The 20485-nt window shown below is 46.9% G+C and overlaps 2 protein-coding genes across 2 annotated transcripts in view; one reads left to right on the forward strand and one right to left on the reverse strand.

The window, feature by feature from the left end:
* The window catches only part of TERF2 (telomeric repeat binding factor 2), a 34170-nt gene extending 21561 nt beyond the window's left edge, over window positions 1-12609 (reverse strand). The window contains exons 1-4 of the mRNA XM_068261248.1: window positions 12291-12609; window positions 9311-9406; window positions 6558-6688; window positions 3888-3974 (exon numbers count right to left, since the gene is read on the reverse strand). Of these exons, the coding sequence (XP_068117349.1) occupies window positions 3888-3974; window positions 6558-6688; window positions 9311-9406; window positions 12291-12435 (459 nt within the window). The 5' untranslated portion in view covers window positions 12436-12609. The remainder of the gene's footprint in view (window positions 1-3887; window positions 3975-6557; window positions 6689-9310; window positions 9407-12290) is intronic.
* Window positions 12610-18947: 6338 nt separating this feature from the next.
* CYB5B (cytochrome b5 type B) overlaps window positions 18948-20485 on the forward strand; it is a 37708-nt gene continuing 36170 nt past the window's right edge. Inside the window, exon 1 of the mRNA XM_068261739.1 lies at window positions 18948-19154. Coding sequence (XP_068117840.1) covers window positions 19026-19154 — 129 coding nt within the window. The 5' untranslated portion in view covers window positions 18948-19025. The remainder of the gene's footprint in view (window positions 19155-20485) is intronic.

Consider the following 20485-nt stretch of genomic DNA (forward strand, 5'->3'; position numbering starts at 1 on the left):
ATGCCGCTGAGCAGCGGCTATCATGTAGCGAGCCCTGGGCTCGCTACATGATTTTAAAAAAATAAATAAATAAACTGCTGCGCTGCCCCCTGGCGGAATTTTTCATACCGCCAGGGGGGTTAAAAGCACAAAGACAATCGTCACAGCGGAAGCCTGCCGTTTCAGGCATAAGCCATTCTTTAAAGAGACTAACAAAATGTTGAGCCTTATTTCTTCTATCCTATAAGTTCCTATACCTGTTCTAATGTGCTCTGGCATACTGCAGCCTTTTCTAGTTGCACTGTCTCTGTAATAAATCTATCTTTTCTTATAATAATAATAATAATCCGAACATTTGTATAGCGCTTTTCTCCTGTCGGACTCAAAGTGCAGATCTTCTCTCCTCTGTCAGGTCTGTCGGGCTCAGGCTGGAATGTGTGTAATGTGCAGCACCGCTTGTCATTGGCAGGCGCTATACACACCCTCTCCAAGCTCTGCCTGAGTCACACAGTGAGCTGTTCTCACTCTGGTTAGAAGCCATGTTTTTTGTTTGTAAACACTGCCTAAAACTGGCAATTATAAGCCAGGATTGCAGCAGGGAGTGGCAGAAACAGCACAGAGGGGCCCAGGAGAACATAAGGAATAGAATGGTATGCTTTTTATTGTAAGAATTTTAGAGTACAGATTCTCTTTAAGCTAGTATTGTGAATAATAGAGCTTTTATTAACCCGATGGTGCTGACCCGGCATGGAGCTTGACTCTTGTACAGACCTGAATGTACCACGGGACTGGGGGGTCTTAGCACATTGCGGATTTTGGATCCTCAGTGTTGTGCACATGGGTGCTTACCTGGATCGATTTCTGCATGGGATATGGATGACAGCAATACATACTGTAGCCACACCTCCTTAAAGCAGATTCGAGATGAAAAGCCAACTATAACAAGTAGCTTGTCTATATGTCTTATCTAAAGTTTAGATAGTTTACACAGCAAATCTAGCTGCAAACAGCTTCAACAGTTTATGATAATTTATTCCTGTGATAAAATGAGAATAGCAATATTCTGCTAGTCATTATTACACAGGCAAGCTGATAGCATCTCCTACCCTCAAGCCTGTGCAAACTTCACTCCCCTCTCCTCCTCCCCTCTGCCTCTGAAATCTCTGGCTAGTAACCTCCGCCTCCTCCTGCCCAGACTGAGCTCCCATAAGCCCTTGCTACTAAGGCGGAGAATGCCAAGGCACTCTGGAGAAGCTGTGGGAGAGGCTTGTTTAGTTTATAGGGAATTAGAGTATTAAAACAAAACAAAAAAAGTATTGGGCTTGAGGAATGCTCTATAAACTATATGAAAGGAACACAATTATGCAATGAGTAAAAGTTTATCTCGGATCCACTTTAAAGTGTACACGAGCCCAAAGCTCATGAGTAAAAGGCAATAGTTACCCAAGAAGATGAAAGTCTCTGGATTTTATAGAGGTTTCCCGCTGCATCCTCCATTCCTTTTGCCACTCGCTGACCTCCCAAAAGATTTCCAACCAGGGCTAGATGGAAATCTGATTCTTCTCCTGTTAAAGCACAACCCTGTCTGTGCAGTAAGCAGGCTGTAAAAATTTGCTGACGATCTTTAAGTTGGAGCAGCCATTTTTCCTTTTAATATTTTTCAAATGAATGTTCTATGACGGTATGACAGACTGTCACCGCGATCTGATTTTTACAGTGTGCCTGTGCAACATGGAGGTCAAAACAATGTACGCTAATCTTGCATGGTCATTCAAATAAACAATAGACAGTAGGACATCCACTTGATGATGACTTGTTTGCAACTGCGGACTTCTGGGGGACACGGTGTTATCTGATCTTGAGATGGTCCTTTTTTTTTTCAGGACAAAGTAGGCTTTTTTGGGGTGATTTGTTTTATTTTATTTTAGTAATTACCTTATTTTCTATACATTTCAAAGGGAAAAAATATACACTACATTAAAGAGAATCTGTACTGCCTGATTTGTACAGTAATAAAAAAACATACCAATCTCATGTTACAGTATACTACATGTTTTTATTACATAGTGAATTATCTGCACTCCAGTCTGGGATTCTCCCAGTTTCTCAGCATGTGACAGGCAGCTCCCTCCCCCCACAGCCTCAAGAGTAAACAAAGCACACAGAGCCTGCAAGGGGCGTGCATAACTTGTATTCATTACAACAGAGGCAGCCCATTCCTCTCCGGGTCGACAAAGCTTGACAAAGAAAAGAAGATTAGATATATTACAGAGTAGGCCTGAACGATTTATCGTTTTGATATCGAAATCGCGATCACGGAAACGACGATTCCGTGATCGCCACAGTGGCGATTTTTGCCGATATTCTGCGGACCTGTGCCCTCCCGCTGTGCGCAGCTCTGTGTGTAAAATAGCAGTGGCTTTCACTCCCCGCGGCAGCTTATCTTTCTCTCTGCCTAATTCCCCCTCCTCCGCCATCAGCCTTGCTGCGAGAGCGGCTCAGGCTCTCGCTAATGTGACACTTTCCTCCGCAGATTGTTTAATTCTGCAGACCACGGGGAGAGACAAAGGCTATTTAGCTAATGTCTGGCTGACTTTTCCTCCCCCCTTATTCAACAGTTCCCATGAAAGCAAAGGAGCAGAGAATTCCCTCCCCCTTCATTGCTGAGAAAAACAAGTTTGCCTTCATTGCCGAAGTACAGGAGAAGAGAGCATGTGGATGGAGCTGCACAGCATGGGGGAGTTTGAGTAAGCAAGACTGAGTGCATGACTGTGTGTGTTTCAGTATGTGTGTATCAGTGAGTGCTGGGGAAGTTTGATTGTGTGTGTGCGCATATTAGTGTGTGCAGCAGGATTGTGTATCAGATATGCTGCAGGATCATCTGTGTGTATCAGTGAGTGCTGCAAGATGGAGAAGTGTGTGTGTAAGTGTTGAGTGCGAGATGGATGTGTATCAGCGCACCCCCCCACGGCTTACCTTTACGCTACCTATCCCACACCTGACATTAACCGCCCCCACCGCCTCTGTGACATGGCTTTTATCCCAAGCACACACCCCCAGCATAGTAATATGTACTGCATGGGGAATCAAGGGACAGATCATGATAACTCCCCACCCCCTCGACTTGGTCTAATTTTTTTAATTTTGACCTACTGTCTATTTGTTTGGGCTTAGGATTTATCACAGCTCTGCTCCGCCTCCTTTGCGCAGACAAATAGGCACATGCTTAACCTCGATTTTGAAGAAAATCGTGAATCGAAATCGCAATTTCTGACAGAAATCGTGCGATTCAATCTTTTCTCAAAATCGTTCAGGCCTAATACAGAGACAGTGCAATTAGAAAAGGCTGCAGTAATCCAGAAGAAACAAGGCTGTTACAGAGTCTCTTTAAGCGTATACTTCCATTCATTATAGCATTAATGTTAACACTTCAATTGTACATTAAACCCACACATTGTATTTACCAATCTCTCCTGTTTTTAAAAACAGTTTATCATGTATTAGGCACAGACTCTATACCTAACTCACTGTTACCTCCCTCTTCTCCTGCAATGTATATTTAACACGGGTTTACTCTCTAGTCCTGTTATTGAATTTCATGAGGGGAGGAGAGGGGGGGGGGTGTGGGGGGTTGCTGTCTTTCCTTTTCAACTCGGTAGCCTTTTCATCAGTTTAGAGATGAATAAACCGAGGTTGCAGAGACTTATTTCTACATGATATGCACAACAACATAACTATAGCTGTGGAGAGGTAAGAACTGGAGGATCCCCTCCCCTTCACATACTCCTCCTCCCCACACACGTTCTCCCAAGGACAGGAGGTTTCTGGCGGGTTGCCTGTACCCAGTCAGACTGAATAAAACATGGATGACAGCGGCCACCCAATGGCAGAGGTTCTCTGGCACTTACCTTGGTTTTGTTGTTTTTTTCTAAGTATTGGTTAAGTATGGTCCTCGCTTTATCAAATGCTTTGTGCTTTATACACACGACCACAGCCTAGGGGCACAGACACAAAAAGCACACCTCAGCACTCTGCTTCAACAACACAAGGTATAATATTAGCAGGATATTTCAAGTAAGCTTTACAGGAAGATTGCAAGTCCTGGCTTTCCTCTGGAGAGAGGCGCTCCCTGCTTGCAAATCGCTAGTATTGAGACACTTCGTTATTTGCTCTGAGGAAGCGGACTGAGGTCCGCGAAACGCTTTACTATTTACGGTAAGTGTCTGGTTTCTATTAAAATGTTATTACTTTTTTTTGGGCTACCCCCCCCCCCCCTTTTTTTTTTAGAGGAAAGCCTATTTATGGATGTTTTATCCAGCTTACATTATCCATTCCACACACCATATCTTGGGGCGCCTCCTCCCTCCCAGTAATTCCTCTGGAGAGCTGCTCTAAACCCTGCCCCTTCTGAGCCTTTCAATTGGCCAGTGAGACTATCCACCACTAAACTGGGACATTGGTGACATTTGGAAGATGCTTCACAGCAATATGGGAACCAAGGAAGGTTTATATCACTGGTTAGCTTCTTTAAAACTGAGTAGGTTTTTCTGCTGCAAGTACTTCAGTACCGGCAAAACCCCTGTAACTTGGAACTCAGGCATTTGGAAGTCTCAACAAACCGGCAAGCCTGAGTGGAGAGCGGGGCAGAGCTCTGCAGTTTTGCTGAATGGGGGAGGTAAGTGTTATTTTTGGGCCAGTTGCTTAACTTCCCAAGACATCTGGGGGTCCCTTTAAGTGCTTCAGAAATCAGGACTGTATTGACCCAGTGGGTCGGAAAGCTCAGAGAAGCTCTTTTGCATAGATAAGTGAAGTTTCTCTATTAACTCTTCCTGTACTGGAAACAATATGAGACTCATATCTGTTCTACTAATGTTCTATTTCTAATGCTGGATACACACTGAGATTTTCTGGCAGATTTACTGTCAGATCGATTATTTCCAACATGTCCAATTTGCTTTCCGATCGATTTCCGAGCATTTTCCAAACTATTTCCTATTAAAGTTAAACGGAAAGCGATCGGAAAATGCTCGGACATGTTGGAAATAATCGATCTGACAGTAAATCGGCCAGAAAAATCACACAGTGTATACCCAGCATTAGATGTACTACACATACAGTATCATCATCTCACACGTTTATTTTCTGGTCAGGTTTGCTGCTCTATACCCACGTCAGATGGACTTTGTTCAAAAAGATCGATCAAAATTGAGAGCGACGCATCATTTGCAATTATCTTTAACAATAACTGGTCGATCACTCCTTTGTTTTGAACAATTTCCATCTGAAATGTTGAGATAAACAATTGTATTAATCCTCCTACTCCTAAAAAAAAAATCTTTTTTTTTTTAATATGATATTTCATGGTTTTACTTTATATCTAAACATTTACAAAGTAGATTGAATGTCTATTGTCTCTGCTCAGTGGCAGCCTATTAAAGGTAACCTAAACTGAGAAGGATATGGATTTTTTCCTTTTAACATAATACCAGTTGCCTGACTTTCCTGCTGATCCTGTGCCTCTAATACTTTGATGCTACGTACACACTTGCGATAACTATCCTTTGCAAGGAACGATAGTTACCAGACGAACGATATTGGAAAGATTGGAATGCAACGATGGGATGCAGCGATCATCATACACATTTTAACGATAGTTCTCGCAGAAAAGAAAGATCAGAGGGAAATGTTGCGTACATATTTATATAAAATTAAAAAAAAAACCACTGACATGGAGTTACAATAGATACAAATATATGATTGTTAACTTGAAAACAAAGTTTAATTGAAATGAGCAATGTAACAATCTTTACGGCCGCGCTACAAAGGAAGTACTGAAGCTGGGCAGAATTCAACGCAGGCGCATTGGCCCTTGTAACGATCGTTCTCGGCCGATGTCTGTACACACTATAGTTTTGTAACGATTGTCGGTAGATACGATCCGTCAGGTTGGATATTTTCATCTTCCCGATGTCGTTCGTGTTAATGATCGTTTGGTAAAGTTCTTTCCCCGATTGTCGGCGGAACGATCGTTAATTAGCGGTTTCAAACGACCGTAGTCGCCAGTGTGTACGCAGCATTAGCCACAGCCCCTGAACAAGCATGTAGATAAGGTGCTGTGACTGAAGTCAGACTAGATTAGCTGCATGCTTGTTTCAGGTGTGTGATTCAGCCCCTACTGCAGCCAAAGAAATCAGCAGGACTGCCAGGTAACTGGTATTGTTTAAAAGGAAACCTCCATATCCCCCTCAGTTTAGGTTCCCTTTAAGTTTCCCTGAAAGAAAATACATGAACTATTGACCTTTTTCTATCTCCCCCTAATCTCAGAAGTTTTATTCTGCCAGGAAAACTTTTATGGCTGTACTTTGCTTATCAGTGATGTTTACTATATTCTCGACAAGGTACCAACAAGACAGAAGCTGTCACTTCCATGTCTAAAAAATTAACTCTTTCAGGCAGCAAAATAAAACAAATAAACCAGTCTGGTTATGAATATGTTTTTCACTGTGCATACACACGTTTATGTCATCATGTCACGTCGCCTCGGGTACAACCCCTGCCAGCTGCCCTGCGACACTCACCGCTTCTATCAGCATCAGCTTGTTGGCTGCCAGCCGGTCTTCCTCTATTAACTCCTCGACGCCCATCAGCTCCAGAATCTCGATGGCAGATTCCAGGGGGGTCTCCTCGCCATTGTCATCAAAGCTGCACTCTGAGGAAACAGAAATACGGAACATAAGCTACACAAACCTCTGATGGGTCTGAATACAAAGCACAACTACTGTAATCTCTTCCACAGTCTGTGGCGGGTGCTGACAGGGTGGACATCCTAAAAGTCTGCGAGAAATCTGGGCGCCAGGTGAAGCCACTACAAAAATATCGGACATGTTTCTATTGAGCACTAGCTAATTCTGATAATAGGATATTGGTCTTATTACCAATATTCTAATATTGCTTTACCTAACCTTCCCTCTCACACTGACCCTCCCTGTATCTAACCTACCCATACCTACTCCGTACCCCCTACCTAACGCTAACAAACCACCATCAAAGCCTAACACTAACCTACCCATAACATACTGCTATCTAAGCCAAACACTATCCCCTCCTTACCTACTCCTAACACCAACTTACTGGTATCTAAGCCCAACACTAACCCCCCTTATCTACTCCTAACACTAACCTACCACTATTTAAGCCTAACACTATCCTACCCATAGCTACTCCTTACCCCATATCTAACGCTAACAAACCACCATCAAAGCCTAACACTAACCTACCCATAACATATCCCATCCTAAAGGCTCGTACACACGCCTGATCAAAGGCAACGACGGGTCCGTCGTCACCTCCTGCTGGGCGTGCTTTCAGCAGACAGTACAGCGTGTGTACAGTCTGTCGGTGGACTGATAAGGCTGTTTCTGAGTGAGCCACCCGGCTACCGATATCTAAGCTCAACCCAACCCCCCCTACCTACTTCTAATGCTATCCTACCATGAACTAAGCCCAACCCTAACCTCCCTTACCTACTCCTAACGATAATCTACTGCTATGTAAGCCGAAGACTGACCTACTACTAGCTACTCCTTACACTAATCAGCACGTCCGATAACTTACTCTGCCTCCTCTCCTGCCCAAACTGTCCACTGGGCGCCGATATAGAAGCAACTAGTATTACGATTTATGCCGCGCCCAAGTTTCCAAGTAACTGCGGGGAACCCAAATTTCCAGCAGCGGCATACAGGATACTGAAAGACATCTGAATAAACCTATGTGAGAGCATACCTAAAGTGAAAATAAACTAATGAGAGGACTGTATCTATCCTAAACACGAATTTCCATGGATTTCAGTCTTATTGTGTTAAAAAGAAAAAGCTAAACAAAAAAAAAAAATCCAAGTTTAACCACTTCACCACTGAGGGGTTTTACCCCTTGAACACCAGAGCAATTTTCACCTTTCAGCGCTCCTTCCATTCATTCGTCTATAACTTTCTCATTACTTATTACAATGAAATGAACTACATCTTGTTTTTTTCGCCACCAATTAGGCTTTCTTTAGGTGGGACATTATGCCAATAATTATTTTATTCTAAATGTGTTTTAATGGGAAAATAGGAAACAATGTTTTTCAGTTTTTGGCCATTATAGTTTTTTAAATAATGCATGCTACTGTAATTAAAACCCATGAAATGTATTTGCCCATTTGTCCCAGTTATAAAACCGTTTAAATTACTGCATGTCCCTATCACAATGGTTGGCGCCAATATTTTATTTGGAAATAAAGGTGCATTTTTTTCAGTTTTGCGTCCATCCCTAATTACAAACCCATAGTTTATAAAGTAACAGTGTTATACCCTCTTGACATAAATATTTAAAGAGTTCAGTCCCTAAGGTAACCATTTATGTATTTTTTTATTGTAATTTTTTTTTTATTATAACAAAAAAAATTGGGGGAGTGTGGGAGGTAATGAGTTAATTTAATTTATAATGTAAAACTATGTATTTGTATATAAAAAATACAGGAAGTACCCTTGCAGGAAGTTCAGGGAGGCTGGGAAACTTTTTTCACAATGATCGCGCTGCTTCTCATAGAAGCAGCCAATCATTGCTGCGGGGCGCTAGATCAACGAACAGGAACGTTTTTTCCAGGTTCATTGATCTCCGGACAAGCGGGTGGCGGCGTACACGAGCGCGCGGACAGCGGTGCGGTTATCTCCGCCCCCGGTGGTTAAAGGTTGTGCAAAGGGGCGGAGATATCCGCACCTGTGGAGGTAAAGTGGTTAAAGTATCGGAAGCGGATCCTCTGCTTCAAATACTATTAGCCATAGGCCCTAAACAAGCGTGCAGGTCAGGTGTTTCTTAGGCACCATTTACACTAGAGCCGGCAAAACTCTCAAGCGCCAGCGCTTTTTAAAAGCGCTAGTGCTATAATACCCTATCGGCCCGTTCCTACTTAGGCGATTTGCGTTAATCGCCGGCGATTAACACAAATAGCCAAACGCAAATGTGTAGCCTGCACCATTTTCTGACGATTTCCCTATACAAGCGCTAAACGCGATCGTGCCGTGTCCAGTGATTTTTCCATGTTAAATCACGGAAAAATCACTCCCGCAAAAAGCCAAGCCGGCGATTGCGCTTTTAAGTGTGAATGGCGCCTTACTGGATTAGCTGCATGCTTGTTTCAGGTGTGTGATTCAGACACTGCTGCAGCCAGAAATCAGAAGGGATGCCAGGCAACTGGTATTGTTTAAAAGGAAATAAATATTTCAGCCTTCGTATCCCTCTCACTACAGTGGCCCTTTAATCATCTGGCAAGCGCTGCTTTTTAACTTACCAATGTCCTCTCCTTCCTCCACGCGCGACAAGCACTGCATGATGCGCAGGATTTTGGCGCTCTCCTCCTTGTTTTTAAAAGGACGCTGGATTAAAACTGTGAACAAGAAACAACAAAGCCATTCAAATATAAAACTTTACAAGTTTTTTTTTTTTTTTATTAAAATCAATGTTATGACAGGAAGGGGGCGGGGATTTAGATATATACCTCAGCAGTGGGAAGCCTTTCCATGGTCCAGAGGCATCCACATTTTATTTATATAGTGCAGACATATTACGCAGCGCTGTACAGAGTATATGGTCTTGTCACTAACTGTCCCTCAGAGGGGCTCACAATCTAATCCCTACCATAGTTATATGTCTTAGTGTATGTATCATAGTCTAGGGACAATTTTAGGGGGAAGCCAATTAATTTATTTGTATGTTTTTGGGATGTGGGAGGAAACCGGAGTGCCCCGAGGAAACCCACACAGACACAGGGAGAACATACAAACTCCTTGCAGATGTTGATCTGGCTGGGACAGTGGGGGGAGCCTGGAATGGAGGCGGCGGTGCGGAAGAGGCTGATTGACAAGCTTCTGGTAAACAAAGCAGGCTAGCGACAAGCAGATTGTCACTAGCCTGGCGAGATTTTCAGGGTGGACAGCAGAGCGCAGGGGGGACTGGTAGCGGCGTTAGAACGACACAGAGGTATGTTATTATGCACATGACATGCCTCTAAGTCCTATTAAAGCACCACTATCGCAAAAATCGTAAAATACATGTAAACATACAATTACGAAGTACGTTTTTTCCAGAGTCAAATGAGCTATAAATTACTTTTCTCCTATGTTGCTGTCACTTGCAGTAGGTATTAGAAATCTGACAGAACCGACAGGTTTTGGACTAGCCCATTTCCTCATGGGGGATTCTTGGGGTTTTCTTTCTTTTCAAAAGCATTTAGTGAATGACAGTTGCTCTATCCAACTGCCAAAAAAGTCTGCAGCGAGCAGGGAGGCTGCCCCGCAACATCACTGTATAAATCCTTTTCAGGGAATGCCTTTAAAAAGAATAAAAGCCTTGCCAAGAATCCCCCATGAAGAGATGGACTAGTCCAAAAACCCGTCATGCAGAGGATTAGGATGATGCAGGAAGGGGGAGGGGTCAGGCACAGGAGAGATTATTAATAGGCAGGGCTGGAGGGTTATGCAGAGGATCAGGATGATGCAGGGAGGGGGAGATTATTAATAGGCAGAGCTGGAGGGTTATGCAGAGGATTAGGCTGATGCAGGAAGGGGGAGGGGTCAGGCACAGGAGAGATTATTAATAGGCAGGGCTGGCGAGTTATACAGAGGATCAGGATGATGCAGGGAGGGGGAGATTATTAATAGGCAGAGCTGGAGGGTTATGCAGAAGATCAAGATGATGCAGGAAGGGGGAGGGGTCAGGCGCAGGAGAGATTATTAATAGGTACGGCTGGGGGGTTATGCAGAGGATCAGGATGATGCAGGGAGGGGGAGATTATTAATAGGCAGAGCTGGAGGGTTATGCAGAGAATCAGGATGATGCAGGAAGGGGGAGGGGTCAGGCACAGGAGAGAATATTAATAGGCAGGGCTGGAGGATTATGCAGAGGATCAGGATGATGCAGGAAGGGGGAGGGGTCAGGCACAGGAGAGATTATTAATAGGCACGGCTGGGGGGTTATGCAGAGGATCAGGATGAAGCAGGAAGGGGGAGGGGTCAGGCACAGGAGAAATTATTAATAGGCGGGGCTGGGGGGTTATACAGAGGATCAGGCTGATGCAGGAAGGGGGAGGGGTCAGGCACAGGAGAAATTATTAATAGGCACGGCTGGGGGGTTATGCAGAGGATCAGGATGATGCAGGAAGGGGGAGGGGTCAGGCACAGGAGAGATTTTTAATAGGCAGGGCTGGAGGGTTATACAGAGGATCAGGATGAAGCAGGAAGGGGGAGGGGTCAGGCACAGGAGAAATTATTAATAGGCAGGGCTGGAGGGTTATGCAGAGGATCAGGATGATGCAGGAAGGGGGAGGGGTCAGGCACAGGAGAGATTTTTAATAGGCAGGGCTGGAGGGTTATGCAGAGGATTGGGATGATGCAGGAAGGGGGAGGGGCCAGGCACAGGAGAGATTATTAATAGGCAGGGCTGGAGGGTTATGCAGAGGATTAGGATGATGCAGGAAGGGGAGGGGTCAGGCACAGGAGAGATTATTAATAGGCAGGGCTGGAGGGTTATGCAGAGGATTAGGATGATGCAGGGAGGGGGAGATTATTAATAGGCAGAGCTGGAGGGTTATGCAGAGGATTAGGATGATGCAGGAAGGGGGAGGGGTTAGGCACAGGAGAGATTATTAATAGGCAGGGCTGGGGGGTTATGCAGAGGATCAGGATGATGCAGGAAGGGGTCAATCACAGAAGAGATTTTTAATAGGCAGGGTTGGAGGGTTATGCAGAGGATCAGGATGATGCAGGAAGGGGGAGGGGTCAGGCACAGGAGAGATTATTAATAGGCAGGGCTGGGGGGTTATGCAGAGGATCAGGATGATGCAGAGGATCAGGATGATGCAGGAAGGGGGAGGGGTCAATCACAGGAGAGATGTTTTAATAGGCAGGGTTGGAGGGTTATGCAGAGGATCAGGATGATGCAGGAAGGGGGAGGGGTCAGGCACAGGAGAGATTAATAATAGGCAGGGCTGGGGGGTTATGCAGAGGATCAGGATGATGCAGGAAGGGGGAGGGTCAATCACAGGAGAGATTTTTAATAAACAGGGTTGGAGGGTTATGCAGAGGATCAGGATGATGCAGGAAGGGGGAGGGGTCAGGCACAGGAGAGATTATTAATAGGCAGGTCGGGGGGGGGGGGATTATGCAGAGGATCAGGATGATGCAGGAAGGGGGAGGGGTCAGGCAGAGGGTTATACAAAGGATTAGGATGATACAGGAAGGGGGAGGGGTCAGGCAGTTATCAGGCACCGTTACCTGATACGACGTCCCGGATGACGGAGAAGTCCTCATGACGGTCGCTCCGGAACGCCTCCATGCTGAGGTGGAACATGTAATCCAGAACCCACTGATTGATCTCCGACTCCATCTGCCAAATCTCGTCCTTGCCGCCTTCAGCCATCTTTCCTGCGCCCTCCCCGCGCACTTCCGGCAACGTTCTGCCAATACACAGAGTCTGGCGGAAGTAGCTGATGAGGCCGCTGGGCGGCTGGCGGAAGTAAAGTCGCTGGATGGCGCATTTAGCCAATGAATTTGCTCTGCGGTTGGCGGAAGTGGCTGATGAGGCTGCTGGGTGGTTGGCGGAAGTGGCTGATGAGGCTGCTGGGTGGTTGGCGGAAGTAGCTGATGAGGCTGCTGGGTGGTTGGCGGAAGTGACTGATGAGTGGTTGGCGGAAGTGGCTGATGAGGCTGCTGGGTGGTTGGCGGAAGTGGCTGATGAGGCTGCTGGGTGGTTGGCGGAAGTGACTGATGAGTGGTTGGCGGAAGTGGCTGATGAGGCTGCTGGGTGGTTGGTGGAAGTGGCTGATGAGGCTCCTGGGTGGTTGGCGGAAGTGACTGATGAGTGGTTGGCGGAAGTGGCTGATGAGGCTGCTGGGTGGTTGGTGGAAGTGGCTGATGAGGCTGCTGGTCGGTTGGGTGAAGTGGCTGATGAGTGGTTGGCGGAAGTGGCTGATGAGGCTGCTGGGTGGTTGGCGGAAGTGGCTGATGAGGCTGCTGGGTGGTTTTCGGAAGTGGCTGATGAGGCTGCTGGGTGGTTGGCGGAAGTGGCTGATGAGGCTGCTGGGTGGTTGGCGGAAGTGACTGATGAGTGGTTGGCGGAAGTGGCTGATGAGGCTGCTGGGTGGTTGGCGGAAGTGGCTGATGAGGCTGCTGGGTGGTTGGCGGAAGTGACTGATGAGTGGTTGGCGGAAGTGGCTGATGAGGCTGCTGGGTGGTTGGCGGAAGTGGCTGATGAGGCTCCTGTGTGGTTGGCGGAAGTGACTGATGAGTGGTTGGCGGAAGTGGCTGATGAGGCTGCTGGGTGGTTGGTGGAAGTGGCTGATGAGGCTGCTGGGTGGTTGGTGGAAGTGGCTGATGAAGCTGCTGGGTGGTTGGCGGTCTGACGGAAGGGGCTGATGAGGCTGCTTGATGGCTAGCGTAAGTAACTGATGAGTGGTTGGCGGAAGTGGCTGATGAGGCTGCTGAGTGGTTGGCGGAAGTGGCTGATGAGACTGCTTGATGGCTAGCGGAAGTGACTGATGAGTGGTTGGCGGAAGTGACTGATGAGTGGTTGGCGGAAGTGACTGATGAGTGGTTGGCGGAAGTGGCTGATGCAGCTGTTGGATGGGGTTTTAGTTGTATGTGGGTTGTATGGGGTTGAATGGATTTGGACATATCTGAGTATATCATGTATGTAGATAGGCTGGAGGGAGGCATATTACTGTAAATGGGTAAATAAGAAATAGTCACAAAAGATACATTCTTATACATCTTATCAATGCTGTCAGAGCTCTTCAGGATCTGCTATGTGGAGGTCTGCCTGTTATGAATTCTAACATACAAAAGAAGACCAGAACGTATTTAATCCGGGAGTCAGGAAATCATCTGCCTCTTTCGTGGTTTCATTTATGGGTCCTTTTTTAGGGCTTATTTTGGTCTTTATGTGGAGTTGGGCCTCGGTAAGAAAACCAAATGTGTTTCTAAATATTTAACCACCTCCTGACCACCTAATGGCGGATTGCGGCAGTAGAGTGGCTCTCTCGTTCCTCTGACGCACATATGCGTCCTCTCGCGAGGAACGAGATTTGATGGGAGCTTGGACGAGCGCACTCCCCTCTCATTCAGCATAGCGGGGCCCAGCAATCAGCCTGCCAGCCAGCGATCTGTGCTGGCAGGCTGTTTTTTTAAAACTATATATGTATATAGCACTGGAAGGTGATATCCGCCATTTTGTTTGCTGCCCCTGGGGAACCCCAGGTTGAAAAACACTGTATTGTACACTGTACCCTACTTACAAATGACTTTACAACATTTCAGAAATACAAAGTCATCATGTACAAAATATACAATACTGTTTTTGATTACATATTCTTGTTGTTAAATGTTAAAGAGTACCCGAGGAGGTGTGTGGGTGGGCAGATGGGATACAGAGCCTGCCCCCGCAAACCCCCAACCCCCGCCCCACACACACACACTGCTCTCTGTTTTACCCCGCCCCCGCTATCAACCCCCAAGATTGGCAACAATGTTTGTCGCTATTCTGGAGGGTAGGGGAGGAGACATTAGGGGTGTTGCTGCAGGCTCACAAAAATGAAAGTAAATGACTGCAAGGCACAGGAGTGGCGTGGATGGCTTCTTTAAGTTTTCATCCCAACTCGGGTTAAAGTATTGTATAAACTGTTCTAAGCAGTGTAAAACACTTTGCAGTACACCTGAAGTGAGAGGTATATGGAGACTGCCATATTGATTTCCTTTTAAACCATACCAGTTCCTTGGCAGCCCTGCTGATCTATTTGGCTACAGTAGTGTCTGAATCACACCTGAAACAAGCATGCAGCTAATCTTGCCAGATCTGACAATATTGTCAGAAACATCTGATCAGCATATGCTTGTTCAGGGTCTATGGCTAAAAGTATTAGAGGCAGAAGATCAGCAGGACAGCCAGGCAACTGGTATTGTTTAAAAAGAAATCAATAGGCCAGCCTCCACATACCTCTCGCTACAGTTGTCCTTTAAAAGTAAAACTGAAAACAACCAAAAAAACATTGTTTATGCTCTATGTCCAAATCCAGAGTTGTCTGAAAGTACATAATGTATCCAAGTCCCCGCCACCCCCATGTTTAACACAGGTCCCGACTTACAAACAAATTGAACGTACTAACGCTCTCCATGAATGGAACCTCTTTGTAAGTAGGGGCCGCCTGTAAACTTGATAGTCTTGGATAATGCTGCACTACTGTACTTGGTTCATATTTTCTACATAGACAGTCAGCTCAGATTTGTAATCATTTTTTACAATTTTTTTAAGTTGATTCTTTTGCAATCAAAATAGCCAAAACATAGCCTGTCAGCCTACCAACTGTTTTGATGCGGCAGACATCAGAAGATCTCTAACCTCGGTGCCAGTCTAGTTGAGGAGACCCGCGATTGCTTCCTGCGCACAGCAATTTGGTTGCGACCACTAATTTGTAAGAGAGGCGGTAGCCGAAGCGAGACGTGCCCAAAGGGTGAGGGTCCTGGTTTGTAATTTTAGTGTTAGTGTTTCCCGCTGGGTCAAGCTTTTCTTAGTGGTCGCGACCATATTGCAGGGAGCAGCCGTTGGTCAATGAGGTTACCCACTGAATCCCCTCAACTAGACTAGCGCCGTAACCTCCTCTCTGCCTAACACTAACCCTCCCCCTCGCCTCTGCCTAACACTAACCCTCCCCCTCGCCTCTGCCTAACACTAACCGTCCCCCTCGCCTCTGCCTAACACTAACCCTCCCCCTCTCCTCTGCCTAACACTAACCCTCCCCTCTGCCTAACACTAACCCTCCTACCACGCCTCTGCCTAACACTAACCCTCCCCTCTGCCTAACACTAACCCTCCTACCTTGCCTCTGCCTAACGCTAACCCTCCCCTCTGCCTAACACTAACCCTCCCCTTTGCCTAACACTAACCCTCCCCTTTGCCTAACACTAACCCTCCCCCTAGGCCTCTGCCTAACACTAACCCTCGCCCTCCCCTCTGCCTAACACTAACCCTCCTACCTCCCCTCTGCCTAACACTAACCCTCCCCTCCGCCTAACACTAACCCTTCCCCTCCGCCTAACACTAACCCTCCCCTCTGCCTAACACTAACCCTCCCCTCTGCCTAACTAACCCTCCCCTCTGCCTAACACTAACCCTCCCCTCTGCCTAACACTAACCCTCCCCCTAGGCCTCTGCCTAACACTAACCCTCCCCTCTGGCTTACACTAACCCCCCCCCTCCCCTCTGCCTAACACTAACCCTTCCCCTCTGCCTAACACTAACCCTCCCCTCTGCCTAACTAACCCTCCCCCTCGCCTCTGCCTAACACTAACCTTCCCCCTCCCCTCCCCCTAACACTAACCCCCCTCCCCTCTGCCTAACACTAACCCTTCCCCTCTGCCTAACACTAACCCTCCCCTCTGCCTAACTAACCCTCCCCCTCGCCTCTGCCTAACACTAACCCTCCCCTCCCCTCTGCCTAACACTAACCTTCCTCTCTGCCTAACTAACCCTCCCCCTCGCCTCTGCCTAAAGCACAGGTAGTAGGAGGAATATTGCCCAGCGTGGATCATGCCTCGATCCTTTCGGTTGACATTGCAGGGCCAACACTGTACAGATGCATTGCTAGCCTGTAGTTCTGCCAAGTACCAAAGACCGCCTGTGCACAGAACCCCTAATATGAAACCATATTGGAGTGCTTCACACCAAAGCAAAGATCCAACAGTCAATAGAAGAGATATAGCTGGCTAGGCACATCCACTGAAAAACTTCAATTTATTTCCACATAATTAAAATGTCCATACATACATTCCAATGGCACAAATAGCTTAGGAGAGAGTGTAGGCATGTTCAAGGATCGACAGCCGTTTCGCACCCAAACACGGGGTGCTTCATCAGGATGCGAAACGGCTGTCGATCCTTGAACGTGCCTACCCTCTCTCCTAAGCTATTTGTACCATTGGAATGTATGTATGGACATTTTAATTATGTGGAAATAAATTGAAGTTTTACAGCGGATGTGCCTACTGCCTAGCCAGCTATATCTCTTCTATTGGCTATTATCCTGTAGTTCTGCCTACTGCACATTCTTACACGCCCGCATCTCCTCTCCTTCCATGGGCGGCCGCATCTCCCAATGCGGAAGTGTCGCAAATGGGAGCGGAAGTGAGGCGTAGCCGCATCGCATCCCTTTTGATCCCATTTGCCAATGGAAACAGGCCCTGAGCCAGCGCTGTGCCTGACGCCCAGTGGCCACAGGTCCTGTTGTGCAATTTTAGTTTATTTAATGGATAGCGTTACCTCCTGGGTCTCCTATTTCTAACAAATGAATGGGCGCTAGTGGGGAGAGACTGTTGGTCTATGAGGTTTCAGCACTGTGTCCCCTCAACTAGACCATAGCTCCCAACTGTCCCTCTTTTGAAGGGACAGTCCCTCTTTGGGAGCCCTGGCCCTCTTTCCTCCACATTTGTCCCTCTTTCAGGACTTTGTCCCTCTTTCTATGTAAATATATATATTTTGCTACTAAAAATGTGTTTGACTCTAAACTTTATTCCCATCCTTTAAATTGATATATTACTAATTTTAAAATGTTATTATGAAGGAAAATGAATCAGGATAGGAAGGACCAGTGTGGTTTGAATTATAAAACAACATATTTTTCTTATGAAATCTTTATGGTATCAGTGACTAGGGGTGTGATGGGGCATGATTAAAGGGATGTAGCAGGGGTGTGGCTTAAGTGTCCCTCTTTCTCATCTTAAAAAATTGGGAGTTATGCTAGACTACCTCTAATTTATAGTGCTATGCAAATATAAAATAATAATGATATACAGTAGTTTTATAATCACAGTACTTTTAACTATGTGGTATATGATGCAAAGCTATGAGCGGATGGGATTGTGGATAAAGCAAGGTGACATGAGGTGACAGCACCACCAGGGATGGCAGCACTCCATGGACTGCTCTAGTGTTGTCCGGATCATGAACGATTCGGATCTTTGATCCGAATCTATTTAATGAGTCGATCATCCGAATCATCAAAATGAACGATTCGGATCGCAAAAGGGGCGGGGCCAGGAGCGACACGCCCCCTCTCAGCGGGCAGCGGGGTCCTGGAAGCAGAGCTGAGATGGATCGCTCTGTTGGATGGGAGGCAGCCTTGCCGGGACAGCAGGTAGATAAGAGAGAGGGGACATGGGTGCCACTGCCAGATAGGTGTAGAGCACACATACTGGCTGCAATGTGCTGCCCATTATAGGCTGGCTGTTTCGTAGTTGTGCACAGTGATCACATTGGAAGCTTTTGGCTCAGCACAGCTCAGTAACTTTGCAGACAGTGTGATTGCAGGGCAAAATGATCCTCCTCCACTCGGCACTAAACAGCTGCACTTATCTTCTGGGAATGCTTTCCTTCACTGTGTGACGTTTGCATGGAAAGTACACAGATGAGCATATAGGTGAAATAAATACATGTAAAGCATATGATTGCAGCATGTGGGTATTGTGTGCACAAACATTTCTGCTCTCTGCTCGTCCCTCCTCCCTTCTCTGTCCACTCCCTGCCCTCTGTCCATCTTCTCCCCTTCTCTGTGTGTCCACCCCCCTCCCCTTCTCCTGTCCACAGCAGGGAAAGACCTGTCCTGCTAGTCATCTCACCCCGAATGCTTCGGTAGTAAAATGATCCGGATCTTTTCAATGATCCGATTCGAATCATCCGGATCATTGAAAAGATCCGAACTTCCCATCTCGTGACTGGATAACACGCTCGCCCTATTGAACTTTCACTGCCCACATTAAATATGGCCGCCCTCATCTCCCTCCTCCGTCAGCAGCCTGGCATCGTATTCACCGCCTATTGGCTTATCTCACCCGTATCGTCCCGCCCCACTGGCCGCGATTGGCTGTTGCCATGGAGATGGTGCCGGTGTCTATGAGGCGAGTGTGAGGAGTACGGAAGCCGGCGGCTACCACATTGCTGAAGTTACATAACGCGCTGCGGCCATGGCGGGCGAGGAGGACTGTGCGCCCACTTTATACACCCGGGAAGAGGTGCAGCAGCGGAACAGCGGCAAGAACGTCTGGCTCGTCATCCATGACCGCGTCTATGACGTCACCAGCTTCCTGGAGGAGGTGAGACGCCCGCTGACCTATCCTGGGAGGGCTGCTTCTACACTGGGGCTCAGACAGCTGGAGCTAACCGAGGAACCCCTATATATGGGCACAGCATAGCTCCCAACTGTCCCTCTTTCCTCCTCATTTGTCCCTTTTTCAGGACTTTGTCCCTCTTTCTATGTAAATATATATTTATTTCTCTACTAAGCAGTTGGCTGATGGTGTAATGGTTAAGGGCTCTGCCTCTGACACAGGAGACCAGGGTTCGAATCTCGGCTCTGCCTGTTCAGTAAGCCAGCACTAATTCAGTAGGAGACCTTTGGCAAGTCTCCCTTACTCTGCTACTGCCAATAGAGCGCGCCCTAGTGGCTGCTGCTCTGCTCTGGCGCTTTGAGTCCGCAAGGAGAAAAGCGCAATATAAATGTTATTTGTCTTGTCTTGTCTACTAAAATATGTGTTTGACTCTAAACTTTATTCCCATCCTTTAAATTGATATATTACTAATTTAAAAATGTTACTATGAAGGAAAATGAACCAGGATAGAAAGGACCAGTGGGGTTTGAATTATAAAACAACATATTTTTCTTATGAAATCTTTATGGTATGTGGGACTAGGGGTGTGTCAGGGGCGTGGCTTAAGTGTCCCTCTTTCGCATCTCAAAACGTTGGGAGGTATGGCACAGTAGTCTAACTAGTCTAATAAAAGTGGCCATACACTTGTTTATTTGTTGCTTCGATATGTGGCCAATTAGATAATTTGATCAAATCTGCTAGAAATTGATGCTACAAACAATTGCAGATCGACCGATTTTTGGCCAATCCTGCTGGATAGAAAATTTTGCTTGGTCCACAGCGTGTTGATGGCAGCATTCCATTTTCCAACAAGTAGGCAGCAAAGCTTAAAGGAGTTGTCAGGGGAAATATAGTAAAATGAATGGTACTTACCGGGGGCTTCCTCAGCCCCAAGCTCCCAGGACCTCCCTCGCCGCAGCTCTACCCGCAGCGGTTCGCTGGAGCTCCGACCCGGTCCCCGGCCATGACGGAAGAGCGACCTGGAGGTCGCTCTGTACTGCGCCTGCGCAATCGGTGCTGTCAATCACCGCCACGTGAGCCGGAGCGGACTGCGCAGGCGCAGAACCACTACCACCTGCGCAGTCCGCTCCGGCCCACGTGGCGGTGATTGATAGCGCCGATCGCGCAGGCGCAGTACAGAGCGACCTCCAGGTCGCTCTGCCGTCATCGCCGGGGACCGGGTCGGAGCTCCGGGGAACGGCTGCGGGTAGAGCTGCGGCGAGGGAGGTCCTGGGAGCTTGGGGCTGGAGGAAGCCCCCGGTAAGTACCATTCATTT

Source organism: Hyperolius riggenbachi, chromosome 11, assembly GCF_040937935.1.
Source record: "Hyperolius riggenbachi isolate aHypRig1 chromosome 11, aHypRig1.pri, whole genome shotgun sequence".
NCBI lineage: Eukaryota > Metazoa > Chordata > Amphibia > Anura > Hyperoliidae > Hyperolius > Hyperolius riggenbachi.